General features: G+C 30.0%; 5 protein-coding genes across 6 annotated transcripts; 2 read left to right on the forward strand and 3 right to left on the reverse strand.

The window, feature by feature from the left end:
• Positions 1-5,127: 5,127 nt before the first annotated feature.
• Positions 5,128-9,733, reverse strand: LOC108562558 (centrosomal protein of 131 kDa). The gene is made up of 9 exons (XM_017920939.1): positions 9,005-9,733; positions 8,790-8,943; positions 8,614-8,736; positions 8,119-8,560; positions 7,581-7,970; positions 7,278-7,522; positions 6,463-6,634; positions 6,159-6,301; positions 5,128-5,314 (listed from the first exon to the last, which is right to left on the reverse strand). The coding sequence occupies exons 1-9, from the start codon at positions 9,474-9,476 to the stop codon at positions 5,182-5,184; spliced, it is 2,274 nt and encodes a 757-aa protein (XP_017776428.1). The 5' UTR covers positions 9,477-9,733; the 3' UTR covers positions 5,128-5,181.
• On the reverse strand, positions 9,557-10,699 carry LOC108562547. The gene is made up of 5 exons (XM_017920930.1): positions 10,563-10,699; positions 10,286-10,408; positions 10,120-10,222; positions 9,659-10,060; positions 9,557-9,582 (listed from the first exon to the last, which is right to left on the reverse strand). Exons 1-5 carry the CDS (start codon positions 10,623-10,625, stop codon positions 9,557-9,559), a joined length of 717 nt encoding a protein of 238 aa, XP_017776419.1. The 5' UTR covers positions 10,626-10,699.
• Positions 10,700-12,823: 2,124 nt separating this feature from the next.
• Positions 12,824-15,090, reverse strand: LOC108562559 (esterase E4-like). Its single transcript, XM_017920940.1, has 8 exons — positions 14,663-15,090; positions 14,261-14,606; positions 14,013-14,203; positions 13,789-13,957; positions 13,557-13,735; positions 13,345-13,498; positions 13,166-13,295; positions 12,824-13,110 (listed from the first exon to the last, which is right to left on the reverse strand). Exons 1-8 carry the CDS (start codon positions 14,999-15,001, stop codon positions 12,924-12,926), a joined length of 1,695 nt encoding a protein of 564 aa, XP_017776429.1. The 5' UTR covers positions 15,002-15,090; the 3' UTR covers positions 12,824-12,923.
• A 1,737-nt stretch (positions 15,091-16,827) lies between these two features.
• On the forward strand, positions 16,828-18,350 carry LOC108562563 (GTP-binding protein 128up). Its single transcript, XM_017920944.1, has 4 exons — positions 16,828-16,996; positions 17,054-17,350; positions 17,407-17,815; positions 17,873-18,350. The coding sequence occupies exons 1-4, from the start codon at positions 16,955-16,957 to the stop codon at positions 18,226-18,228; spliced, it is 1,104 nt and encodes a 367-aa protein (XP_017776433.1). The 5' UTR covers positions 16,828-16,954; the 3' UTR covers positions 18,229-18,350.
• Positions 18,351-20,911: 2,561 nt separating this feature from the next.
• On the forward strand, positions 20,912-25,012 carry LOC108562562 (BUB3-interacting and GLEBS motif-containing protein ZNF207). 2 transcript variants are annotated; one of them, XM_017920943.1, is made up of 8 exons: positions 20,912-21,151; positions 21,302-21,510; positions 21,750-22,011; positions 22,068-22,204; positions 22,262-22,509; positions 22,576-22,810; positions 23,352-23,389; positions 24,555-24,630. In XM_017920943.1, exons 1-8 carry the CDS (start codon positions 21,111-21,113, stop codon positions 24,558-24,560), a joined length of 1,176 nt encoding a protein of 391 aa, XP_017776432.1. In that variant the 5' UTR covers positions 20,912-21,110; the 3' UTR covers positions 24,561-24,630. The 2 variants fall into 2 exon arrangements, with proteins under 2 accessions (XP_017776432.1, XP_017776431.1); XM_017920942.1 differs by lacking the exon at positions 23,352-23,389 and having other exon boundaries at positions 21,111-21,151; positions 24,555-25,012.
• The last annotated feature ends 2,916 nt before the right edge of the window (positions 25,013-27,928 follow it).

The following is a 27,928-nucleotide window of genomic DNA, read 5'->3' on the forward strand; positions in this document are numbered from 1 at the left end:
TATCTCGTAGTTTAATCAATTTAATATTAACAGCGCAGTCGCAAATATCTTCTCATGAAAAAGTAAAAATATTGTAATATTTTGGCGAAATAACAGCTGTTTTTTTTTGTATCAGCACATGGCCAATAGCCCTTTGTAACAAAAACTTATTTGAAATTATATATATTTATTTTGTTCTGTATATGTTTTTTTGTACGATTGCTGCAATAAACATTATTATTTATTATTATTGTTTATTTGATGACGGTATTCTGGATAGAAATTTGTGTTAAAACATTTATTTAATTCTACAATTTATTAGGTATATATTCTCCCTGCGTACTTATAATACATTCAACAGCAATAAAAATGTAGATTAAATTTTACTTTAGGAATAGCGGCGCGTGAAATACGAAGTAAGAAGAGTTACGGATGGAATAAATATAAAACCAATTCATTTTCTAATTATATTCGAGGAAATATATTTATTTCCGACAAAATAAAATAAAATTTATTGTGTGCCTGTCTTTTCATATTAATATTTTTATTCAATTTTTTGTACATAATAATATTTATTGGAATAGTCTTTTTTATCACACATATTATTAACAATAAATTATTGTAGATGTTTAGTAGTGGGTGCAAATTTTTATAATCTCTACTCTCGAGATTATTAGGAACGAAATGTCTGATTATTAAAATTAAATTTTCTGCTTCCCGAGAAATTAAAGACTACTGATATTGATGGGACTGATTACCCGGACTATACGAGTTATAGCTGTATTTATTGTAATTAATATTTTTTAATACATAATATAATAATCTATATTTGTAAATACTTAACAAAAAGTAATTACACATACTAATATATGACAATATGTAAGATAAGATTACACAATTAATCAAACAAATATTTACTTTTCAATTGAGATATAGATAAATCATATAAAAATAAGATAGCAAAATATAAAATTAACATAAACAGATTGAAGTATTTAAGAGAAGGCTCGAAGCAAGTAAAATTATTATTTATACTAAATACTAAAAAACATTTTGCAGAATTTTTAATGCAAATTAAATATAAATTTAAACGTCTTAAATAAAGAGATGTGAATGACAATAGCATAACATGGTCAATTAGATTAAAACACACTAAACATAAATTTCATTTAGTTTTGAAAAATACATTAATTAATAGTAATAGTGGCTATTTCGCTCTTCGTAAATATGTGTACCATCACCTTTTCAATTGTTGAATGGTCTGAGGATAATCACGAAATACTCTTTCGTTTTAGAGTTTGCGAAATTATCCACAATATGGCAGCATGTCTTTGTTAAGGCAAATTTTTGAGGGATGGATAATTTTGCAAACTCTAAAAAGAAAGAGTATTCCGTGATTACTACAAAGACTACGGTTTTTACTCTTTCATCCAGATGTTCTCAACAATTTTTCTATATATATTATACACAGTGTGGTAGATGATAAACATTTCAATTATCTAATATGAAAGGTTACATAAATTATAAATAGATAATTAATTGGGTCGAATTAATAATGTGTTTATATTCTTTTTTATAAACGGTACAATAAATAACACATCTGTCCTTGGCCTTTCGCCAATTAGGTAAGTTAATATGTTTGCTACAAACATCTATAATGAACAAAAACAATTATATCACATTGCACTATACTACTCAAATTTTTCCCTTTATTTTTTCGCTTTCTATTAAACAATTACAGATTATCTTTTAAAATGATCAAAAATGTGTTTTTGTATATCAATACATAGATATTAAATTTTTAAAGCAAATACAAGCGATGTTTATAATAATCTATATTTGTAAATACTTAAGTAAAAAGTAATTACACATACTAATATATGACAATATGTAAGATAAGATTACACAATTAATCAAACAAATATTTACTTTCAATTGAGATATAGATAAATCATATAAAAATAAGATAGCAAAATATAAAATTAACATAAACAGATTGAAGTATTTAAGAGAAGGCTCGAAGCAAGTAAAATTATTATTTATACTAAATACTAAAAAACATTTTGCAGAATTTTTAATGCAAATTAAATATAAATTTAAACGTCTTAAATAAAGAGATGTGAATGACAATAGCATAACATGGTCAATTAGATTAAAACACACTAAACATAAATTTCATTTAGTTTTGAAAAATACATTAATTAATAGTAATAGTGGCTATTTCGCTCTTCGTAAATATGTGTACCATCACCTTTTCAATTGTTGAATGGTCTGAGGATAATCACGAAATACTCTTTCGTTTTAGAGTTTGCGAAATTATCCACAATATGGCAGCATGTCTTTGTTAAGGCAAATTTTTGAGGGATGGATAATTTTGCAAACTCTAAAAAGAAAGAGTATTCCGTGATTACTACAAAGACTACGGTTTTTACTCTTTCATCCAGATGTTCTCAACAATTTTTCTATATATATTATACCACAAGTGTGGTAGATGATAAACATTTCAATTATCTAATATGAAAGGTTACATATATTAAAAATAGATAATTAATTAGGTCGAATTAATAATGTGTTTATATTCTTTTTTATAAACGGTACAATAAATAACACATCTGTCCTTGGCCTTTCGCCAATTAGGTAAGTTAATATGTTTGCTACAAACATCTATAATGAACAAAAACAATTATATCACATTGCACTATACTACTCAAATTTTTCCCTTTATTTTTTCGCTTTCTATTAAACAATTACAGATTATCTTTTAAAATGATCAAAAATGTGTTTTTGTATATCAATACATAGATATTAAATTTTTAAAGCAAATACAAGCGATGTTTGCGACAAGCGACAGTGACATTAAATTATAAGTGCTTTAACGTTCTCGAGTAAATAGTAAGAATAGTAATTATAATATAAAACAAAGTTTTTTATATTTTTTTGTTGTATTATATAAACATTGTATTTACAGGAATTGTTTTTACATAAATATTTCACATATTTTAAATATTTTATATAGCGCCTTTAACAAAAGAAATCTTTGAATTAGAAATAATAATATTTTAATAGAATTCATGGAAATAAAACTTGTCTATAATCGAAATTCTGCTGGAAATAAACATAATGTCGGATTTCTTCTAAATATAACAATTTATTAAACTACGCGTTACTGCGATAAATATAGTAATTTCCTTTATGTGTTATTCGAATAATAAATTGAATTACAGAAACTCAATTTAAATATATATACTTATCCCGTTTTATGTACTTCCAGAAAGTTTACTATATCTTATTTTACGTTATGACAATTTTAGATGTTATATAAAAAGATATCGGACTGTGTGAAATTGTGGTTGACATAAAATGTACCCCAAGTTCTGGTCCATTTATTTTCAGTAGGTCGTGTAGTCGCGTAATTTTACGGTAGAATATAATTCGCTGGTTATCGATCAAATGTAGATGCTTATCTCTGAAAGCTTGCATAAATTTTACAATATTTCAATGTACGTATAATTTCGTTGAGTTTGCTCCTCTGTAATATATAACATTATTTATGCGATGCTAGGCATTATGATGCAACTTGCTTATTATAGCAGTGATTAAAGTTCTATATTTAAGTTAAATATATACTGCACACACATTTTTTTTTTAATAATTACTGTAAGATTCATTTATTTTTAACATGTACGAGTTTTAACAAAAATTTTCAAATTCGGCAAATATGGTTATAATAAATAAATAAATAAATATTGTTTATACAAAACAAGAATCAATATAATAATATCTAAAATATTTAGAAAAACATATTTAGGTTTATATAAAGAATAACCCAATTGAGCTGCATCTTTTCAGAACGCTGTATTTTTTTTTATTTGGAACTGAATTTCATTGAACCACAAATTATATAAAATAAACGTAGAGAAAAAGATCAAATATTATAAAAATCTTCCACCGTTCACGTAGTTTGTCAAATTATAGAAAAACCTAAAGTTTATTATGGAAACCGAAGTTTTGTCCTTCTCTATGACATTAGTCCAAAATAGTTCATTAGGAGATCAAGTTATCCATATTCATTTAAATATATACTAAACTAACTTAGATGATTCATCTTTATCAGTTTTTTTCTTTATTTAGTAATGAGTATGGAAGCACGCATGATTGCTTATTAAAAATACAAACATTTAAAATTTGTGACCGCCAAAGTAAAATTTTCCTTGGTAACACTAACTGTGTATTTTTTTTCCACATCACTAACGCAGGGTTAATAACTTTAATGATTAAGTTGGATATTTGTGTTACAATATAAAATATACTACAACAATACTTGTGCGGATTGTGCGGCTCCGATCAAGCCGGTTTGAAAATTTTAGTTGAGACAATATAAATAAATTTAAAAAAATGAGTATACAAAATTATATTTTATTCATAAAAGATCGTTTATTTCTTTTCTGTATACAGTCAAGTCCATTTTTGCACTTTGTATGTGTACAGTTCCTCAATTAGTCCGGTTTCAAACAGTCCGGGATATTGACAAAACGATTACCAGCACCATAGAATGTATTGTTCCATAGAATATGTAAAGTAACGAGTATCTGTCTGATAGTTACTATCTTATAAGATTAACTTCAAAACTATTGTATCTCTCTTATATATGATGTTCTTTTATCATAACATTGATTTTTTCGCATTTAAAGTTTTAAGTTTCTGAAATATTAGTGACTAAAATAATAAAATCATTAATATATCCAACATATTGTCGAAGCCACATACTCAATTGATTTAATGCACAAATATGTAACGTACATGTTTTTTAAAATTTTTATTATGTTTTATTCTGTTGGACTATAAAAATAATTATAAATAATAAATTAAGAAATATGTAGGAAAACTTTCTACGTTATTACATAATTTAATACTTTTTATATAATAATTATTGAAACAGTTTCATGAATATTTTTTTTACTAATTCCAATAAATTAAAACGTAAAATAAATAATTTGTTACAATTATATAACTTTTTTTTATATCATAAACATGTTATTGGGAATAATGAAAATGTATTTTAATTAAATAGTAAATATATTTAAGTAAAAGTAAAATATATAAGTATAAAAATAGTCTAAACGTATTTCAATCAATAGAAAACCCACACCAACAAAATGCACAAACAAAACACACAATTATTCCTGCCGTAGATTCAGTACTTCATTTTATCAAATACTCCTTCCTCTGCTGCTCTAGAAGACTTTCCAAATATTTGCATTTCTCTTTCAATGCCCCATGATCCCGACTCAATTCGCAAAACATCTCATCTTTCCTAGCAACAGCAACTTTTACCCTGCAAAAAATATTTTTTTTATTCAATTACTAATTAATTTATATTGAATTTAACTAGTAATCATCAATTAATAATGGTTTTAATAATTGTCATAATGCTTTTACTGAAAATAATGAAAATGTAGTATTATTATATAATAATTAAACTGCATTTTCTTCTTTTTGAAATAATTTCGTAAAGCGCTATTTTGTTGAGTAAGAACACATTTTTCATAAAACAAATTTGTGTACGTTCGTAATACTTTTAACAAGGAAATGGAATTCCTAAATTTTTAATAAGGGGAAAAATAAAAATTACGTTTTAAAAATTAACAATTCAACTAAGCAGCTTAAATGAATGAATAATAATTACCAGAGGAAATTAAAATTTAAATATGTTTTTTTGCCAACGTAAATTGGACATACAAAATCCATAAATATTTTCTAAAAAAGCAATTACTTAAATTGAGAACAGAATTCAGGTTTCACATTTACAAACTTTCGCAAACTCCAATTTTGTACATTTAGAAAATATTTTTCAATTAATCTTTTAGTAAATGAGATTTCGTAAATTGAGAACTTATTTGTCTTAAACTCAATTGATTTACTTTAGAACTTTTCACTTTGAAATAAAATTTATTAAAAATAGAGTACTTTCGTAACAAATAAAAATTGCTTTTGACCAATTCAAGTAAGCAGCATGAATTAATGAATTCTAATTACCAAAGGAAATTAATATTCAAATTTGTTTTTTTTTGTCAACGTAACAAAAAGAATACGATAATTAACATGAAGTTTTCGTTTCGCGAAATTTAACTTTCTTTAATTTCACCCGATCCCCACTTTTATAATAATCTCGGCAATACCTGGCATATACTTGCTGAAGCTCTGCGTCTCTGTCATTCTTAATTCTTTCTATTTCCTGCTGCAAACTGGAAATCTCGCCCCTCATTTCCTCCCGCAGACCTTCGCGCATTGTGCTTTTTTCGCTACACAATTTCTCATACAACTGTAAAAAAAGAGATAGAAAAATAAAATGGGATTACATGAAAAGAAATAGAATTAACATCGTTCTCTTTTTCGTTGCTGTTAGTATTCTCAAGTGTGCTGAGAACAGGATATTCAATTACTCTTACTAAATTGACTGGTAACAGGAAACAAAATACTTACATCCTGGATATCAACCAGTCGAATTTCCAAGTGTTTCACGTTGCCTTTCAAGCCGATAACGATATCCTCTGTTTCTAACAGTTTTCCTTTGGTTTCCGCGTATTTAGCTTTTGACTCGGCCTCTGACGATTCTAGATCTCCAATCTCCTTCTCAAACTTTTCCTTCAACCTTCTAAAATATAGAAGAATGTTGTTCAGAACGGATATTACAAATATAAGGAACAGTTTCCGAATTAGGACCGGCTCCTAGATTGAACCACTATTACAACTTAAACTATATACAGAATTTGTATCAAATAGCAAATTATGTCATTATATTCCTAGTAATACATTTCCATATTTGAGTGAAATGTTAATATATGAAATATTTGAAAAAATTGACTACAAGTTAAGAACATTATTGGACCGGTATAATTTCGTTAACTTGTATTCAATTTTTAGAAGAAAAACCAGAAGGTTGTTGTAATAACACGTATTTCCTGTAAATACAAATTAATTACAGAAAAAAATAATTTTATTTTAAACTTAACAGCCGAAAATTAGCATATTTGTATCTGCAAATAGTAAAAAGTACTTTTGCTTCAATTATACTAATAAAAGTTCCATCTTGGAAAACTAGTTGCTTTGATTAGACCCAGAGCGTATATTTCATTTTCATTCTGAGTAGATTTTTTTAAATAAATTATATTATTTTGAATTTATAAATAGTAAAAATGTGATATTTTTACTTTTTCTTTTTTTTTATTAAAAATGGATCAAATTCGGCTACGTTTCCTTATTTCCCCATCAAATTATTGATGAAAACTCAATTTTACCTGATCCTATTCTCCGTTGCAATTTCCAATTGGTTTCTATTGTCACTTGCCTCCGCTTCCAGCCGCTCAATAACAGCCTCGATCTCTTTATCCCGTTCCCTCCTGCAATTCTCCCGAATACTTTGCTCCCTATTAGCTATCTGACATTCCTGCTGTTTCCTTAAGTTACTCCTCCAAGTTTCCATCTCCATCTCGGTCGTCTCCTTCAGCATCTTCACTTCTCCTTCGTGCCTTCTAATCACTCCCTTGTCAATTAACAACGTAATTAATAAATACACCACTCAACTTGTTAAATATATTTACTTGTAATTTATCTTCGTACTCTTCTTTTGTTTGTTTAATGGCCCTTTCCTTTTCGGTAACGGCAGCTGCCTCCCTCGCTTCGCATTCCTTCAACCTGTTTGAGTGCTCATGGAGTAATCTTTTTCTTTGCTCCTGATAACCTTTCTCCTCCGACTCGACCAATGATTCGTATCTCAATCGAATTACTTCTCGTTCGTGGGCCAATGCTTTCTCCCTTTCTTCAGTAAGTTGTTGTCTCAATACTTCACACTGCTGCTGCATTTTTCTTGCGTTCTTCAGTTCAATGTCTTCGATCTCGCGTTTATGCAATGATCGTAAATCTGCTAATTCTTGCTGATGTCGTACAGTCATTGATTGCAATTCAGGCTCGATACTTTTTACAGTCATTTCCTACAATTTACAATAGTTGAAATAATAGATCATCAAAAACTGAATGAATATGCAAATCCTCGTGATTAAATCATAATATTATAATATCTTTTCTACTAAAAAAATATTTAATCTTGACTTATAAATTATTAATACAAAATATAATTACCTTAATTTTTTGAGTTTTTGAATCCAACCATCTTTCTCTTCTGATCTTCTCCCCAGCCACTTGCATTTCCTTCACCTTCTGCAACTCAACTTGATGTCTATGTTCAGCAGCTCTCATATTTGCCCCAAATTTATCTTCCAAAGCCTTCATTTCGCGCACCAAGCTTTCACATTTTTCATTCAAAGACTTTTTATCAACGATCAATTGATCAATAAATTTTTGATGCCTCCTTATAATACCATCGGTTTCATCCTTTTGAGTCTTAAGCTTATCCTTTATAAGTGTATCAGTCTGTTTAGTAGTTTTAATAGCTTGCTCTCTGACCGCTGACAATTCATCTTGAAGCATCTTAATTGAGGATGACTTTTCCTTCAATCTTAAATTCAAGTCTATTATTTGATTCGATAATTCTTCTGAATTAAGGAGCAATAAATCATCTGCCCTAAAATATACAATATTTTAAATCGTATACAGTTACATAATAATAAAGGTTACTTTGGGATTGTGTCTAATCTTATACCGTCGATCATCTCCGTTGCCAAAGATAATCTATGCTTGGCGTTGCATATTGAATCTGAGCTGCTTTTCTCAACTTCATCCAGGAAGCATAGGATATCCCTGCATGATTTATAGTTATAAAATATTTTAATATAATATTGTAAATTACTCACTTAAAATTCGCAGATTTTCCACTCTGCTTCACTTGATTTGGAACCTCATCAATTTTAGAAGCTTGTACTTTTTCTAACGGTTTTATGTTCACAGTGTTGATGGTTGCACTTAATTCCTCAGTTAATATATTCTTCATACATTCTATATTACTTTCTAAAAGAAACAAAAAAGTTATGATAAATAAATAATTAATTACGTAAATAACAAATCTTACGAGATTTTTTACTTTCAGCTTCCAGCACTTCCAAAATATCAGCAATCTCATCATAACTTGAAGCATCATCCTTTTCCGATGTTCCAACCGAATCCTCCGACTCACTTGTTTGAGCAACCCAAGTCTCGGATTCCTTACCATCATCCCTCTCATTTTCAAAATCAACTTCGCTTCTAACTAAAGTCGAAATAAATTTTACTTTCGGCTCTTTCTTCTTACATTGTTTAACCTTAGACTTTCCACTTGCTTCGAAATTAAGTGTCTTATCACTTTCTCCGACAAAACGAACGAAACTCAACTCATTTTTCTTTTTTTTTATCCTTTCGATTGCTTTCACATCATCGGACTTGCAATTCTCTTGCTTTTTATGTTTCAAAATATTATCCTTGATTTCAGATTGGTAATCAGATTTTGCACTTCTCGGTGTGAATTTACTACCGCAATCCTTTTCAGCTTTTGTTTTAATATTCATGCATTCTTGTCGCGCGCTTATGTTTTTAATCGCTTTATCCTTTGATCCTATTTTTGAAAGACCGCCGTGATCTGATGTATTCAGTGATTCTTTGTCGTTCTCAGGGCTACAAATGCCCGAATCTTCAGAATAATTTACATTTTCTGGAGAGAAATTAGTAACAATATTACTTGCTATATTACTTTTGGAGTAATCTATTCCGCCAGTATTAAATTTTACTGTAAATCCAGTAGAATATTTTGGACTATTTTTTGAAACAATGCTTTCATCTTCATAGTAATCAATAATACCCTCAATATTTTCTAACTTTAGTTTATCCAAAATAGCATCTGTTCTTTGTTCAGCAATGAGGCTTTCATCTAACCAATTATGGTACTTAGAGGGCTCTTGTCCATTATATTCTTCCAGTGTTACCTTTTTTGGTGGAATTGGTGGTTTCGATTTTAAACCTGGTTGTAGATCCGATGAAGATGGTTTCGTATTTTTTATTCTGTGGACATGTTTCATACCATCCCTCCAAGATACAATAGGTTCGGATATCAACGAACGCAACAACTCGGTGGATGGTAAATCTTTATCTATTTCTGTAAAGTAAATTATGTTAATACATGTAAAAATTTATAAAGTTTAGATTGTTCGATACCTGAAATACTTTCCAAACTCGAATTAGAGCTCAATTTATTTTCGCATTCTCTCGCATTGTCTGCTGAATAGGGTCGATGGGATCTTATCGTTTCGTAATCTCTCTGAAAAATTGGAAATTTCACATCAATTTGCCGCTCGTTTGATTGACATATTATTCTCCGTACCTTGTCTTCGTAGAGAGTCAAATTGGGGACGGCTGAGAGAGGCCTCGAAGGGCCTTGAACCAAGTAGGCAGATTTAGATGAGGCGGAGCTCCCTCGCGACGAAGGCCTCGACTCCAACCTGATCTAATACAAAGCAGGGCGACCATTAATCTCGTATAAAAATTGGTGATTAATCGTTTGAAATCTTTTATTAATATGGATATGCCGCAAAAATCAATCATTTGAAGGGAAAGTAATTAATTTTGGTACGGCTTTTCTCTTGTTCGGCCTTCCTTACTTTATCTCCTTGTAATCTTAAATCGATGTCGAGAGTGGGATCCTGCCTCATGACGTCTGGCATAATTATGAATTTTTGATGATAATCACTACGAATGAGAAAGGGTGCTCCAGCCAAATTGAAAACTGATCAAACTGACATCGTTTGCGCGACAATACAAACAAAGCGCCCCGCGTGCATTTGTTCGATATTCCTCGCCCCTACCATAGCCGTTACCAAGGATACTTCATCAAAACTGGGCAGCTTATTTTATTTTCAATTTTGTTTACCACAAGCATTTGAACAATGTTTGAATTACAATATATACAGTTAAAAATGTGTTTTATAAAATTTATTTTTCAATTATCATCAATTCCTGAAATTCATTTAATACACACTTAACTTTTTTTAATATATATAATTTGTTATATTTTAAATATTTTACATATGTTTTATCGAAATCCCGACGTTCGAAATAGTCGGAATTTCGATTGCCATTGAAGAATATGCGCTATGCAAATTCAGCTCAATAAATGAATAGTACTTACTTAACAAACTTTTGATAATACGTACATTGTTATTTACATCCTTCTGACCGAACTCACGTACAAATATCCGAAAGAACGTACATTGATATCAATCGAGCATTAACATAATATTTTTACTTCTATTGTCATATTTATGTGCATTAATTTATATATATATATATAATGACAGATAATTGTCTTGTCATTTTCTGACAAATATATATTGCTCCCTCTGTCCAAAAATATGGTATACATTTGAATATTTTTTTGCGAAAAAATCAAATAAAACTAAAATTAAATGTAAAAAACTATTAAATTCATTTTATTATCACGATATAACTAAATACAAATAATTTTAGTGTAATCCAAATTTAGTTAAAGTTAGATTTAGCTTTGTTTAATGCTTCTTCTGAACATATATATTTTTCAGTAAATTGACCCCCACGACGAAGTTTTACCTTATTTATATGAGAAATTTTATTGGAATTTTACCATCCTGTTAACTTTTTTACCATCCTTTATACTTTTCTTAAAAAAAATAATTTTTGGTCTTCAAATACCAACTTAACTCAAAAGCAACGACTTTCAAATATGTTAGGTTATTTAGCTATCAATGTAAATAATACCAATATAATGAGTATTGACTGTTGCTGTCGAAACACTAGATAATCTAAGATTTCAAATGTATACCATATTTTCTGACATTATAGATTCAAGAGAAAAATTATAAAACTATTGTAAATTATATTATAAGATTGAATTACAAATAATCTAATAATTAATCACAAGTAAACATATCTATTTTTTCTTATTTGATAGAATCGTATTAACTGAAATAAACAGTTATAACCAATATTTTTTTATAATTATATTAATTATTATAAAAATTATTTATTTATTGCCGCTTTATATTTATTACAAAATTATCTAAGTACATTTAAATGAAAACAATATTGTTAGTTAACTTTATGAGACAATTTATGTTCACGGGCGGAAAGACCTCGGTCGTTAGCCCTTTGGTCAGCCTATTAATATATAAAATAAATAAATTATTATTAATTGTAAAAAATAAATAATAATTTGAATATTTACAAAATAATTTAATTTCATTGTATTTGTAATATTATGAGTACTTCTTACAAAAAATTCTAATTAAAATAGACCCATATCTCATTTTACGGCCTAGATACATTCCGGAAAAGTTGACCGTAGAGCCATATAACAAATCAATTATTTTGATATAAACATTTATTTAGATTTATTTTTGGCCGTTTAACAAAATATGCTGGGCCGTAAATCGAAAAAGTGCCAGAATTAAAGAAACCCGTATAAAGAACGTGTACTTTAATTTTGCATATACTAAAATTATATAGTATAGACATTATCTAAATAAAATTTCAGGAATATTTTCTATTTTGTCATTGTTGTATACAAGAAACCAGCATGGAAAAATACGAAAAAAAATCTAATATTTATTATCATTATCGAAATAAATAACTGCTGTGACGATATCATCATTGTTATATATTTACAGAATGTGTATACTTGAAATATTAATAATTCTACTACAATTGTTACAAATTATTCATTAAAAGAATGACTATTTTGTGGCAAGGACTATTTTTTTAATATTAGAATATGATTGAACTTATGTAGTTAATAATTATATAAGAAAAGTAATAATATAAAGTTATTTTATACGAAAGTGTTATAAATAAAACAAGAAATAACATTCCTTTTCTTAAACCTTCAACATTTATTTTTTTTGTCATTTTCTTTATTGCCGACCTATATCTAAATATTTATCATACATTAATTTACAGATTCGTTTTAGCAATTTATATTTGTTCCAAATTCAGCCGGAGTGAGCAGCTGAGTGTTTGTTAAGAGGGAACAGCTTCGCCCATTCGGCGTACCTTTTCTCATTCAGGTTCTCATGCATGACCATCTTATTCCCAATATCCATATACTTCTTGTTCTTCGTGGTATAAGGCTCCCACTTTACATTATCTAAGATATCAGTGACTGTTGGTATTGGTTTGCTACAAAAATACATTATTAACAAAACAATATAATAAAATATTAAAAGAAACATACCCAGAAGTAACGAAATTTCCCCAAATCATAACCATCTTCTGTAAATTCGTCGTTTCCGGATCGTTTTCTTTGAAATCAGTAAATTTGTTGTTGTGGAACAAATAAATTAAATCATCACCATGCACAACTCCTACAAAAAGACATATTGATTATAGATTAAATTAATTAATTAAACGTACCATATGGAGAAGTGTTGTTGGTATCAGGTAAATAATAATTACTTAACTTTCCTTTAAAGTTAAATTTGTAATAATATACTGATTCGTTAACTTTTTCTGATAAAATATTTGCGGCTCTGTTAACTGCAAAACCTGCAAGGGCATCCGAGTATATCTGATAAAAAAAATAGAAGTAAATTCTCATAAGTGCAAAAAAAAAAGATTATATTTACTTCGGCGATTTTAGGTAAAGTCGTGTTATCAATTTTCCCGCTTTCCCAGTAAAAGGTCCTCAGTGCTTTCGAAATCACCTTAGAATTGTCGGTATCTCTTTCGTAAATGAAGGAAATAGGCGCCATTTTTTCGAAGTTTTTGTCGTATTCTTGCAATAACGTTTCATTCAAGATAACATCTAAAAAATATCAACGTTTAATGTTATTTCAATTATGTTCATTTTGTAATTACTGAAAGCTTTGAATCCAAATTCATCATTAGTTTGTGCAATCATTATTGGCACATTCGCAACTTGTCCATGGTTGAGCAGACTTAGTGGATGCATAGTCAAAAAGCGATTTTGCCCAAAATCTTGTTCGATTGTTGGAAGCCACGTATAATGAGGATCTTTTACAATTTCCTAAAATAACAACAACTTATATTTTATGAAATTCATTTTTATCATTAAATTTTACTCTTAATTCGGAATTGGTTGCAGCAAGATCCTTGGCAGGTTTCTCTTTCAGACATTTCATCATATCTGCGTTATTCTCAACGGCACAACTCAACTTTTTTGCAACCTTCTTAACTAAATTGAGCTGATTATTAAGAATGGGAATGTTGCCATACGCTGAGCCACTTGCGATAATCGCTTTGTGATATAAACCTTAATACAAAAATAAAATAGTTATTATTAAGATCATAGAAAAATGATTTATATAACCTTTAGATAATGGTGAAACTAAATGTAATGAAACGCTGAAACCACCTGATCCTGAACCAGCAATTGTGACACTATCCGGATTTCCACCAAATGCAGCAATGTTTGCTTTCACCCATTTTAGAGCTTCCAGTTGATCCAATAAGCCGTAATTACCAGTCGCTTCTTTATCTCCTGTATTGATGAATCCGAATATACCAAGCCTATAGTTTGCCGTGACCAAAACTAAATCCTGGTCAAGCAGATATTGGGGACCTAACAAACTGCTTATGGATGATTGATCAGTGAAATCACCTGCATGGAAGAATACCAACACAGGTTTTTTCGGACTATCGTTCCCTTTAGGCACCTTTAAATAGTTATTTCGTTATAATTATAGTATTATTAATAAGAGTAATATTATACTTTAGGACTGTAGACGTTAAGGAGTAGACAATCTTCTCCCGAATTTGGAATATCTGGTTGGGAACAGGCGATTCCGTCTTGAGTAGCATTATAAACGCCTTCCCATTTTTCAGGATCAACCGGAGGCTTAAATCTCAGCTCATCTAAAGGAGCCTTGGCGTATCGGATTCCCCTGAATGCAATGAGATATTTTCCTTCTCTTGAGGTCATACTCGCACCTTGGATGTCCCCAAGGGGAGTAGAAATCGTGGGATAAGCAGCATGTAAACTGGTCGTTTTACTCACGGGCTTTCCACAAGAAAGTCCAATTAGTAACACCAACGTCAACTCCCTAATCATTTTCACTATTTCGAAGAATTATCAACTATTTATTTATTATTATTATAAGCTAACTTTAACATTTGCATAACGCAACTGACGTAGATTGAGCTTTGCTACAATCCTTTTATACCTTTATGCTAAATTGATGTTAAAGTGAATAATTTATTGTTGTAAATAATTGGGGGGGAATCGTAAGTGGATTATGTGCGCTCCAGAACTTTCCTATACAAATTGTTATGGCCATTGGCCAATTGTGTAACGGTCTCTTCTTTTTCGTTTGCGTTTGTCCACTTTCAATAGGATAAGCGGTGATCTTTTGTTGCAAAACGCTGAAACATCAAATTCATGAAATTGCTGCAAATAAATAATGAATCTTTGCTGTCTCTCTCGCCCTCGGTGTATACAAATACTTGTTCAGAAATATTCCGTTTGTCTGCGTTGTCTGCTCAAAAGGAAATTAATAATGCCGAGGACGTGATTGCAGCTCCAACCATTGTCAAGACAATTTTCTAATTTGGAATAACACCAAATGTCCCCACATTTGTATTTTCTACTGCGAATGATTTATCACCACGATACGACAGCAAAAATGTCCGCACGAAGGATGATTTACTACACAATATCAGTTAATTAAAATACATTGAGATCAATAAACGTAGGAAATTAATCTATTTTAACTCAATTTTAACAACACAACTATGTAATAATAATATGCATTATATATATAAAACATTTATAAATTGATATGTAATCATATTTATTGTAACAATCCCGTATAAACAAATAAAAAACATATCTAAATAAAAAAACAATTATTTGTTATAAATGTCTAGACTCTGGAGGTCTTTCTGATCTGCTTATAAATATATATATATATATTTTATAGATAATAAAACCTTACTTATAAATTAAAAATGCATAATGATATTGACCCTATTTTAATTTAACCAAGAAATTACAGATGGAGAAAAGACTGCGGTCAATAGCCCTTTGCATGGAAATATGTATAATACATTTTATTTATAATTTATTCATTAGTTTATTGTATTCAAAACCAATTTTCAAACAAATATACTTGAAATTGAATATAATATGTTTATAAGTAAAAATCGCATATAGGTAAACTTTAAAAAAATATTGTAAATAATAAATTAATGTTCAAAAAGTAAATATATGGTAAACAATAAATTAAATATTATCTCTACTATAAGTTAAATATGTATTTTAATTGATAAATAATATGTGTAGAATTAATGTATCTTCTTAGTATAATTAATTCTGCTGCGTGATATAAAAGTTCATAAATATATTGGCATTATGTTTTCATATATGCATTTGATTATACTTGATTGTATTAGTGGTCCTATAGACTATATGTTAAATACAGTCAATCCTATAACACTATTGATACCACGTTTTAAGAAGTCAGCTTAAAACTAATGCATTTCCCGAATCTAGTCCTCGTTTATATCATTCAAATTGAAATTGTTGATGGTTAATATCTCAAAATTATTCGCCGCTTAAAATATTAAAACATATTTCTGTGTTTTAATATTTCTACATTAGGGAGTCAAAATTTGATCGCGTTAAGGCTTGACTGCATATTGGTATCACGGTACCAACTGTAGTCAAAAGAACGTAAACGAGGGTTTACTGTATACATTTTCATTTTTTTTATAATATTTATAATTAATAGAATTTATAATGCTACAATATTTAATATAGGTAAAAAAGCAGTTATGAATTTAATTTCTATTCAAGAAAATTTTCTTCCCAAAAATGTCACTAATTTTAAAATTGCCGCGCTTTATATTGTCACTTTAGTATGACACGCTGCTCACCAATGCTTTCTATTCCTGTCAGCCACATGCGAGTTGTCAGGCAATTTCATAACACATTTTTGATATTAATTCAAAAATTACAAAAGTAAACATTATAATTTATAGGTGAAGTGAGAACAAGTGATTCAAGATGAGTACGATACTAGAGAAAATTGCGACTATCGAAAGCGAAGTAAGTTTTTGATCATATTTTGTGTCGCCGATTATGGCTTAACCTATAATTTTGTAGATGGCAAGGACCCAAAGGAATAAAGCCACAGCTGGCCATTTGGGTTTACTGAAAGCTCGGTTGGCTAAGCTCAGACGAGAGCTCATCACCCCCAAAGGGGGTGGCGGTGGTACTGGAGAGGGTTTTGATGTAGCCAAAACTGGTGATGCCCGAGTAGGATTTGTGGGTTTCCCATCTGTAGGAAAATCAACTCTGCTGAGTACTTTAGCTGGTGTATACTCTGAAGTAGCAGCATACGAGTTTACCACTTTGACAACCGTCCCTGGGTGTATTAAATATAAGGGTGCTAAAATCCAGGTTTTTTTGTTATTCTAATAGTACATGAGATGTTTTTACTAATGCTATTATTTTAGCTGCTGGATTTGCCTGGTATCATTGAGGGTGCTAAAGATGGTAAAGGTAGAGGTAGACAGGTAATTGCTGTTGCAAGAACCTGTAGTTTAATTTTTATGGTCTTGGATGTTTTAAAACCACTTGGACATAAGAAACTCATAGAGCATGAGTTGGAAGGATTTGGCTTGAGATTGAACAAGCAGCCACCAAACATCAATTTCAGGAAAAAGGATAAAGGAGGTATCAATTTGAACGTCATGGTACCACAATCTGAATTGGACTTGGATACTGTTAAAAGCATTCTGTCTGAATACAAAATTCACAATGCTGACATTACTTTGCGTTACGATGCTACCAGCGATGACTTGATTGACGTAATTGAAGGAAATCGTATTTACGTCCCATGCATTTATCTACTGAACAAGATCGGTATGTGGTTAAATTATTAATTACCATATATATCAATTTTAATTCAAACTTTTTCAGATCAAATTAGTATCGAAGAACTGGATGTTATTTATCAAATCCCTCATTGTGTACCGATTTCCGCTCATCATAGATGGAACTTTGATGATTTGCTTGAAAAGATGTGGGACTATTTGAAACTTGTTAGAATTTACACTAAGCCTAAAGGACAACTTCCTGACTACAATTCACCAATTGTCTTGCATTCTGAACACACCAGCATCGAAGATTTCTGCAACAAACTGCACAGAACCATTGCGAAAGAATTCAAATATGCCCTTGTATGGGGTACATCGGTAAAACATCAACCTCAGAAGGTTGGTAAAGATCACCTCTTGTGCGACGAAGATGTCGTCCAGATCGTCAAGAAGGTGTGATAGTAAAACGCGCGGATTTGGGATTGAATTTTGTATTTTATAATTCTAAATGAATTTAAGCTCATGTCATTGATTTCAAACTAATGTTATTATTACATAAATAAAATCAATTTTAAGATTCATACTTTTTAATAAAGTAGACATTTGTTTAACCTTCTCACATGCAATTTAATAATATACTTTTATAAAAAATGTATTGAGTTACGAAAAAAATGAAATATAATTTATCATTCTGTAAAGAAATAAAGAATGTAATGAACCTGAGGGCTCAGGGCTAAAAATTACAATCAAAATTATGAAGTTTTATAATAAATATTTGATCGCCTTGAAACATTCATTGAATTCTATAGAAATATTTATATGCTCTGAAATTATTTATATGAATATAAACTACAAAGAAGTTTGACGCTACATTTTATACCAAATGGCAACACTTGCATTTGTCGCGCTTAAATAAAAGGACATATTTATCTAAATATTTTGTAATTAAGCTTATTTAAATAATACAGTAGAAATTATATTTGCAAGTATAGTCCGCTTTAAACAAAGATAGTCGAAGATGGTTAATATATACAAAAATACACATAATAAGTGTGCACAGGACTTCTCTTCTCATTTTGTGAGCCATTTTGTTAAGCGAGGTTCCTCTGTACTTTGTTTAGTTTTGCAATATCTTTCATGTCTTTAAGTATTGAAGTATTTTTTAATTTGTGGACTCATTTTGATTTGAGATCATTATTTTTCATTCTTCTCAATATACTATTTATAAAGACAAGAAGACTGATAATAGAATGTAAGATCAAACAGTGACAGTCACGAATCTCTTCAAATTAAGACACAAAATATCTTCTGACCACATACAAAGTTGAGTGGTGTCAATCCGACAGAAGTGACAAGAAGTTTAAACCACATTAAATGTCAAATGCATCAAGAAGAATCAAAAAACCTTATTTCTGTGCTCCATTCATAATCACAAGTCTCGTAGAATCAACCAACCACTACAAATATGAACTAATCCTCAAATGTTTTAATAAAATCATCAAAGATCTCCCTTTGAGCAGTATCGCCGTACATAGTATAAGGTAAAAGAGAAAATACTTTGAACGGGAATATATGCAGAAAACTGGGCGGCAAATTTTGATAAATGTACATATATTTTTTAAGCAAGGGGTGGCAAATGCTTGTTTTGTCAAAGGCGGCATAAATCATAGTCATCTATAAATCACCCCATCCAGTAATTCTGGATTTCAATTGAGGAGGCGTAATAATCTTGAATTGAAATAATCCTTGAAGAAAGGGAGATGTACAAAACAAATTAATGTGTAGTGTAACACTTTCATATACTCAATTTTGTTTCCCCTCCTTCATAAGAAAAGGGCGCCAAATATCTTAGGATGGCTCTGTTAGTGATGAAAATTACACTCGGTCCTCTTTTTATGCATACTCTATTTATGCGGTTTTGAAGTCATGCGGTTTTTATTTTAAGAAGCATTTTTTTTTTAATTTCTATTTTAGGCCATATTGACACGTTTTGACACAAATTGACAAACCATTTCATCGATAATAAAAAAGATGATACTTCTGAACGAGCATTCAAGTTTCAATGCGAGCTTCAGAATTGCATTTCTGCTTATCAGGAATTGTACAAAAAAAATAGCAAAGCCATCGCAAAGTTTAATCACTGATTATCTGATTATATTATATTGTCAAAGGTAAAAAATCACATTCTAGTGATGAAAGTGATTTCGAACCAGTTCGCAAATTGTGCCGAACACTCTCCTATAGCGACGATAATTTTAAAGAAAAAAATGTGAAGAAAGATTAACTTTCATAAAAAATTTCTATATTTTTTTTTGTAAAATTTTTCCGTATAAATTTATAAGGAATATGTTAAGATTATATTTTTCGGAAATTTAATAAACTTGTCTATGATTGTTTACGTTTTTATAAAATTATGAATAAACATTTCAGAAAGAATATAGTAAGACTAATTATTTTTCTGAAATTTAATATTGTAACTCATTGATTTAGTTTTATGCGGTTTTAAAAAAATATGGAACGTATCCTTTAATTGTATACGTGTGTCTAGTCCTTTTTTGTGCGATTTATTTTTATGCGTTTTCCTGTGGAACGTATCTACCGCATAAAAAGAGAACCAAGTGTATGTGTCTAACTTGGTCTAACTAGAGAGGAGGGCACTTTCTAACATTGCTGGTTCGACTGGGTTCGACTAATCTGCACGAAGTGTGGAGAAATATTGCCAAGACAAGGGTTACCCTAACCACGATTGAACGAAAGCCAAACAATTATATGAACTGTAACTTTGATATAGAAATAAATGAAAATGTAGGACTATTGTTATTAAGAAATTTATATATGATTATTAAATTAATGTAATGCCTGTGCAGTGAATACTGATAAAAAAAAATTATAAATGTTGGCATCAAAACTTAATACTTTGTACCAAATTTGTTATTATAATATCTTTAAAATTAGAAAGTAATGTATGTAATGTATTTTCTAATATAATATATTTCTTGCATAATATACTTTAATAGAAAGTAATGTTATGTCATTGAAATGGAAATTAAGTTTTGAACATTCTGAATTACATAGATAAATATTTTGGTAATTTAGTTGTAGTTCATGAAAAATCTTAAGGAGGTTACAGATGTCGCTGCGAGCGCACCTAGAGCGTCGCAACAAAAAGGTGGACGCCATATTGACGTCTCCATTGGTTTTAGTAATACGTGAAGGTTTTTTTTTTATAGCAGCAAAAGTAATCTGGAAATTTTACGTTTTACGCACTTCCCGCAATACATTCAAATGCTATACCCGTGTCTGTGATTCTTTTAGTGAGATATAGTAAATAATAGTTGAAGATGGGACGCAAAAAGAAGAAGCAATCAAAGCCCTGGTGCTGGTATCCTTTTTTTTTTCATAATGTAACCCCAAATTTGTTTTCCAACTGAACTGTGTTTTTGCTTTGCCTACGTTCTGCTAACCCACTACTCCAAGTTTATATTTAGTATGTGTAGACTATTTTTAGACAAGTTTTCCTTAACTAGACCAGGTACTGCAATCGCGAGTTTGAAGATGAAAAGATCCTCATACAACATCAGAAAGCCAAACACTTCAAGTGCCACATTTGTCATAAGAAATTATACACAGGGCCTGGACTCTCGATACATTGCATGCAAGTACACAAAGAAGCCATTGACAAGGTTCCTAACTCATTACCAAACAGATCCAACATCGAAATTGAAATTTATGGAATGGAAGGTAATACATTTTAACATAAACAACTTACAACACACCTTTTTTTGAAGGTTTGAGGTTATGTTCATTATCTAGTAGTTAAGTGTTAATAGTAATGCAAGTATGATTTACAGTAGTTTATATTTGTAATGTGTTATCTCTACAATATATCTTAATTAAATATATATAAATTTTGGTTTAGACCAGGTTCTATAAATCTGTATTAACATATTCGAATATATATAAATTAAAACTTGTTAAAGGTATTCCACAAGCGGATCTGAAAGAGCATGAACGTCAAAAGGCTGGAAGTAGGCCAAGTGGATCAGATGATGAAGAGGATGATGAGCCTGCTGCAAAGAAACCTAAACCAGAAGGGCTTTTAGGCACAGCTCCAGGTGTTATGCCAGGGATGCCTATGATGCAGGGCATGATGCCTCCACACATGCAGGGAATGCCACCAGGCATGCAAATGGGGCATATGATGGCAATGGGTCCAATGGGACCACATTTTATGCATCATGGGTAAGATGAAATTACTTCAGTGGAAAAAATCATATTAATATTATATCATGTTACAGAATGCCAATGATGCCTCCTCATATGGCTATGATGCAACAGCAAGGTGGTCCACCAAAGCCTTTATTCCCAAGTGCTGTGCCATCTTCATCACCAAGCAGTGCAGTAGTGGGTGCTGATTTTAAACCAATTACATCAGGTAAATAAAATCATAATATTTCATTATATTATATTTTAATACATTTTCTGATTGAAGGTGCAACAATTAGTGCTCCTCCCACTACAAACAATCTGAGTGCTTCAAGCAGTACAAGCTCAGCCCCAGATACTTCAAAAGTGAACACAATTACGACAACAAGTGCTGCTAGTAAAATTATTCACCCAGCGGAAGACATTTCTTTGGAGGAGATCCGCGCGAGGCATCATAAGTATAAGAAGTCAATACCTACAAAAGTTGAGCGAGAATCTCCGCATACACAAAGTACCAGCTCAGTAGCATCTGATGTAATATTACCTTTGATTACACCTTAATTTATATATAAGTTAATGTTTATTTTTATATATTTTTAGTTGGCGATGGCTGTTTCTGCGGCACATCAAGCTGCTGTCAGGCAACAGGATATTATACACCAGGCGCAAGCTGCAATGATGCAAAGGTTTCCACCAATGAGACCACCGATAAGCATTGCAGGAACGCCCGTATCAAGTATGTCGCTTGTTGCACCAATGCGACCGATGGCTATTCCAGGCCCGCCCACGTTACTAGGTGGACCCATCATGCGACCACCAATGGGAATGCCTCCAGGTAACATGCCTTACTAACACTGTATAACAATTTATTATTAACACCGAAATCAGTAAAAACGAACACATCCAAGGATTCCATACGTTTATATCAAATATATTTATTCGCTAGAAAGTTTTGAGAATAGGGTTTTTTGAAATACTCATTTTGTTTTGATATTATTTAACGCTTAGTAAGTTTTGAAAGAGTTAGTTTTTTAAAGTTACATTCGTGAAAGACGGCGCAAGGAAATTATTTGAGACTTGTGCCCATTTATTTTCGTAATAAAATGTGTGTTCATTTAAAAATTATTTCCTTGTTTATGATCTTTTTTTAGATTTATTACTTTTTAGTTGATTTAAGAAACAATCACTAATTTTGGGTGGCCAAGTTTTGTTTTAATGTGATACTTTGTTTTTATTATTTTGTGTATTTATTTTTTCGTTGGAGTTATTTGGAAAGGCGATTTTAAAGAGCGAGATAACTCGTTTTAGAAGGCAACTAGTCTACTGCATATTTTAATTATAATGCCTTGTTGTCTTGTGTTTTCTTTTCTTTGAAGATTCGTCGGTTGTTTGGGGCTCCTCTGCCTCCGCCCAGGTATACTAAAAAATAACTTACGCACTCAGTGTTGGCATGTTTGCATAAGAACTCTGTCACTTGCTTAGTTTTGCCAGTGGTTTTTTAATTGTCATAATTATACATTTATTACATTTATATTCTGTTCTATTTTTTCATTTACGTTACTGTTTTTTTGTGGTTTATTGCATTATCATTAATACAATTACCAGATGATCCCATTAACTATTTGACAACATAGAATAAAGTATAATTGTATTCGATAATGATGCAAGCGAACCGTATTAAAGTGGTGTCTTACTTGTTTTTATTTTTATGTTCCATAAACAAAATTTCAATTCTTCATCAAATTGTGGTCTTTCCTACGAAGTTCTCGGCAAGTTGAAATTTCCGCTTGTTGACGCTTGTATTTTTTTTAACTAACGTGTAAGTTAAAAAAAAATTGAAAGTAATACATTGTGGAATTTTAAATTGCTTGTATGTGGAAAGTGTGTTGTGTCTCTTAAAAAGCTTTCACAAGGACACTTAGCACTTGATTGAAGTCTTCGTGATTTCATGATTACACTGTCATTCTTTATTTCGTATCGAGATTTTAAATTTCTTTATTACTTTCCAAATGAAGTTTTGGGAAATGAGTTTGCTAAGTGATGAAAAATAATACCCCAGTTGAATTAATAACATATATAGAGAGTATTGTTTTAATTATGTTTGTTTCTTTTTATTTTTGGTAGGTTTTAGAAACCAAAAGACGTTTTTTGGTATCTTGGGTAAACACTTGTGTGGTCAATGTAGAAATATTTTCTATGTTTTAATTTTTATTTTCATAATAGCTGTGTGTTGGATTGATGCTAGGCTTGATACATATTACATTTATTATTTTATTTCCTTTTGATTTTCTACTTCTCATATATATCTATGACTTTCTTTCTATTATTATTTGGTCTCCTGTTTTTCTGTTTTCTTTCTTTATTTGTCTATTGGTTTTATTGTCTCTCTCTCTCTTTGAGGTGAGTATAGTTAATGTTTAGTATTCTGACTTAGTTCGTCCATCAAAGTGATTAAAAAAGAACGATTAAGGAAACTTGTGTAGAGAGTAAACATTTTATTTTGACTTTCCTTTTTGTTTCAACATTGCAGCGAAATGTTTGTTTTTGGTATAAAATTTTGGTAATTTTGTTTGATGCAGGTATGATTGGAATGCCGCCAGGGGTTCTGTACGGCCCACCAATGTTTGGCACCGGTCCAGTCATCATGCAACCACGTTTCAGATGATCTCCGATGTATCTGCTGTACCATCCGCAAGTTTAAAACTTTTTTAGAATAGTTTAAAATATCTACATATACAAACAAAAAAATACTTTAAAAAAGCAGCAAAGAAAAGAAACAACAGTTAATAATTACACTAAAAATTCATACGTTAGTAGGAACATTGAAATTTTTTCCAGATAATTCCAAAAAAAATGCGAAATTATTTGGAAAACCTAAGAAAGTGCATGTCAATTCATTATTTATTTATTTTAATTTAAATTATTATTTCTTTCGTTTCTTTTTTTCTGGGCCAAATTGACCCACGCCAATTCTTTTATCGTTTTATTTTATTTTTTTCTGATTTAATTTATTCTCGACAGGTTATATAACCGTTTAAAAAATAATATTTTATAACCGGCCCGAGCGGTATGTAACATTTTTTTTATCCTACAAAATTTTTAGTTTACTTTTTTTCTCATTAATTTTTTTCCACACACAAAAAACACTTCTACCCTCCGCACTCAAAAAGGTTAGTGTTTTTTTATTTTTTTTTATTATTATTTCTTCCCTATAAGTACAATTAAAGGTTTTCTACTCAATTCCAGTGGTGCAATAATTTAAATAATACGAAACCTTTCATTGTATTTCAAAGAATTTTGACATTTAAAAAAATCTTGTAATAATTTTGTTGACATGGAATTAAGGTTTGTACTATACTTTAATTTATTATTATATTAAAAATATATATATATAAGCTTTGTAGAGGTTTAAGGTAAGATTTGATTTTTTTTTCAATGTACAAAAAAACACAAGTTTGCTCTTTATGAATGAAAAGTGTATAAATTCTCGTTTTTTTTTTAAATTATTATTTTTTTTTAATATACATGTTATTGTGAGGCGAGAGTTACACAAGTAATACTTGTTTTGTTAAACGATTTAGTTTCATTTTGCCAAGTCAAACAATAATTTCAGCTGCTTAATTAATTGTTAAATGGAATATATGCATACTGTATGTTTTGATCAGGCCACTGTGTGTACCTTTGATCAAAGGTAGGTCCGTAGGGTATATTTTTTTTTCTAATTAAATGGTTTCTGTTTCGCACCAAAATTATTCTAAATGTCTGTTTTGAAAAAGGTGTCAGAAAAAAGTATAGGGCAAATTGATTTACATTCATTGGGGGTAACAGAATTAGTTGAACATTGGCAGGCGACGAGCTAAGTCACAGCACTTGTAAGCTGTTGGATTGGTGACCCCCTGATTTATTTAATCTGCGATTTCTTTTATTTAAAAAATATAATCAAAATTTCGTTGAATTCTATTATTAATATATGATTTTCGTTGTTAATTAAACTGAAAAAGGAATCGCCGATTAAGATAAACCAGGTGATTACTGCTAGTCACAGCGATGTAATTGTCTCCTTTTTTCATATCTGTCTTTAATTAGTTTTATTTTCGTTGAAAGTCTCTTTTCGAAAGAACAATGCTGTTGGGCGCCAATCCCTTGCCAAAAGAGACGAGTCATGTGGCTTACAGGCGATTGAGCCTCTCCGAAAAGCGGCTCGATCACAGGATCTGCATCCTGTTGGACCTCGCCGGTTCCCTGTTTCATTTGCTCTTTAAATGTATTATATGTTCTCTATGTAGATTTATTAGACATAACTGTATTTGTTTTTTATTTCCCTTTTGTTTTTCTTCCAAGTTTATTTTACTTTTAATAAAGTTTATATATCTCCATGTTTTTTTCTCTATTTGATCTTATTTTTACATTAACATTCTCCAAATATGGTACTAACACATCTGCAAACTCATTTCCCAACAGCAAAATGATCATCACGAAACGAAGGGATCTCTGCAATTTAAATATTTTACTATCTGAATCCAATAAATGTTCACGTAATAAAAGGAGATTTCTAATGCTGTTACTGTTAATAAGACAATAACGGTAAAGTTATATCATCAAAAATAGATTAATGATATTAATATGAAAAAAAATAGCCATTATTTGTTTAAATTGATTTCCTTCGTAAACCATCAAATCATGCTTATATCAAACAAATTTAAAACTTCCTAAATTTAGAATACACTTTGCTAGTTTTTTTGTATAATATTCGGAACATAATATTAACAATTTTACGAATTAGAAAAATATGTTTTTTTACTTATTGAAAACTTAAATTAAAAGAATAATTTGCTTCATTATTAGTAAGAATCTGCGCTCAGCTGATTGGACTGATTGACATACTTGTACGATTGTATATTTGCATATTTCGAATTGAACTTACATTTTTTCTTACATTTTTCTTACATTTAGTAGTAGATACCAAGATAGATTGGAGTCATATACTAATGTTCTGGCTATTGGCCTACTTGACAACAGTGAAACTACAAACATGCTGAAGCGTTCCAAACTACTAGATTTAGTATATAGATTTAAGTAATTGTTAATGTTCAAAATCATCATAATGGTAACTACCTACCGGAAAAGCTTATCCATTTAATGTCAATCGCGATCTTAAATTTACTCAATGTTCACAGTCATGATCAGATTGTGAATAAAATTATTACGACAAAAAAAACAAGTATATAAATATTTATACAATAGCTCGCATAGCAGGGTTTCAATCAGTTCGGATTTTGTATAGATGTATTTGAATATTTCAAAACAAACTACAAATTTGAATTGATCAAAAAAAATGTTTACACAAAATAGTTTTTTTATTCATCCATTTATACAGTTAAATCGCTTTTTGTGCAGTTAATTTTTGTATGTATTTAGTTCCTCGCTTAGTCTGATATTAAACAGTATATGTATTGGCGGAACAGATTGTTCGCACTATACGAGGTATATGTTTTATTTTTTTCTGTTTAAAGTAAAATTAATGTATATTTTATTTCAATAATATTGTACAAAAATTTATGATTAATACATGATTTACAGTAACAATGTGATACAAATAAAACTGTCTTTATTATATAGCTATAAATATAGATATTATTCCAGTCGATGAACAATCAATGTTTCGATAATTCAATTATTGATTAAATTCAATTTAAAAATTGTATATAACAATTAACTATATACATGGCCAAATTTTGCATATGATAAGGATTTGCCATGTTCATTTTGGTTTATCTCAGTTTCCTGCTTCACTGATTGTGTAGGTAAACAATGTATGAACACATCGCCAGACCTGGTAAATCGGAAATGATCCAAATTTGTACATATACTACATTTGTATTGAAATAATTATATATTAAATAATGTAAAATTACCTTAACTAAATTACAATTAGTCTCAAGCTTACGAAATA

This window comes from Nicrophorus vespilloides, unplaced genomic scaffold (genome assembly GCF_001412225.1).
Source record: "Nicrophorus vespilloides isolate i.1.1-1 unplaced genomic scaffold, Nicve_v1.0, whole genome shotgun sequence".
Classification (NCBI taxonomy): domain Eukaryota; kingdom Metazoa; phylum Arthropoda; class Insecta; order Coleoptera; family Silphidae; genus Nicrophorus; species Nicrophorus vespilloides.

Excerpts from the sequence above, each read along its gene's own strand:
- LOC108562558 (XM_017920939.1), bottom strand. The coding sequence starts at position 9,476 with ATGAATATTAAAACAAAAGCTGAAAAGGATTGCGGTAGTAAATTCACA. Across the intron at positions 6,302-6,462 it reads GACTGGTTGATATCCAGGAT|TTGTATGAGAAATTGTGTAG; the intron begins GTAAGTATTTTG and ends CTTTTTTTACAG. Across the intron at positions 5,315-6,158 it reads CTTCAGCAAGTATATGCCAG|GGTAAAAGTTGCTGTTGCTA; the intron begins GTATTGCCGAGA and ends TATTTTTTGCAG.
- LOC108562562 (XM_017920942.1), top strand. The coding sequence starts at position 21,111 with ATGGGACGCAAAAAGAAGAAGCAATCAAAGCCCTGGTGCTG. Across the intron at positions 22,012-22,067 it reads CCACATTTTATGCATCATGG|AATGCCAATGATGCCTCCTC; the intron begins GTAAGATGAAAT and ends ATCATGTTACAG. Across the intron at positions 22,811-24,554 it reads ACCAATGGGAATGCCTCCAG|GTATGATTGGAATGCCGCCA; the intron begins GTAACATGCCTT and ends TGTTTGATGCAG.
- LOC108562563 (XM_017920944.1), top strand. The coding sequence starts at position 16,955 with ATGAGTACGATACTAGAGAAAATTGCGACTATCGAAAGCGAA. Across the intron at positions 17,351-17,406 it reads ATAAGGGTGCTAAAATCCAG|CTGCTGGATTTGCCTGGTAT; the intron begins GTTTTTTTGTTA and ends CTATTATTTTAG. Across the intron at positions 17,816-17,872 it reads TTATCTACTGAACAAGATCG|ATCAAATTAGTATCGAAGAA; the intron begins GTATGTGGTTAA and ends AAACTTTTTCAG.
- LOC108562559 (XM_017920940.1), bottom strand. The coding sequence starts at position 15,001 with ATGATTAGGGAGTTGACGTTGGTGTTACTAATTGGACTTTCTTGTGGA. Across the intron at positions 14,607-14,662 it reads TTAACGTCTACAGTCCTAAA|GTGCCTAAAGGGAACGATAG; the intron begins GTATAATATTAC and ends AACTATTTAAAG. Across the intron at positions 13,296-13,344 it reads CAACAACACTTCTCCATATG|GAGTTGTGCATGGTGATGAT; the intron begins GTACGTTTAATT and ends GTCTTTTTGTAG.
- LOC108562547 (XM_017920930.1), bottom strand. The coding sequence starts at position 10,625 with ATGCCAGACGTCATGAGGCAGGATCCCACTCTCGACATCGATTTAAGA. Across the intron at positions 10,409-10,562 it reads TAAGATTACAAGGAGATAAA|ATCAGGTTGGAGTCGAGGCC; the intron begins GTAAGGAAGGCC and ends GCTTTGTATTAG. Across the intron at positions 10,061-10,119 it reads GAGTTTGGAAAGTATTTCAG|AAATAGATAAAGATTTACCA; the intron begins GTATCGAACAAT and ends TTTACTTTACAG.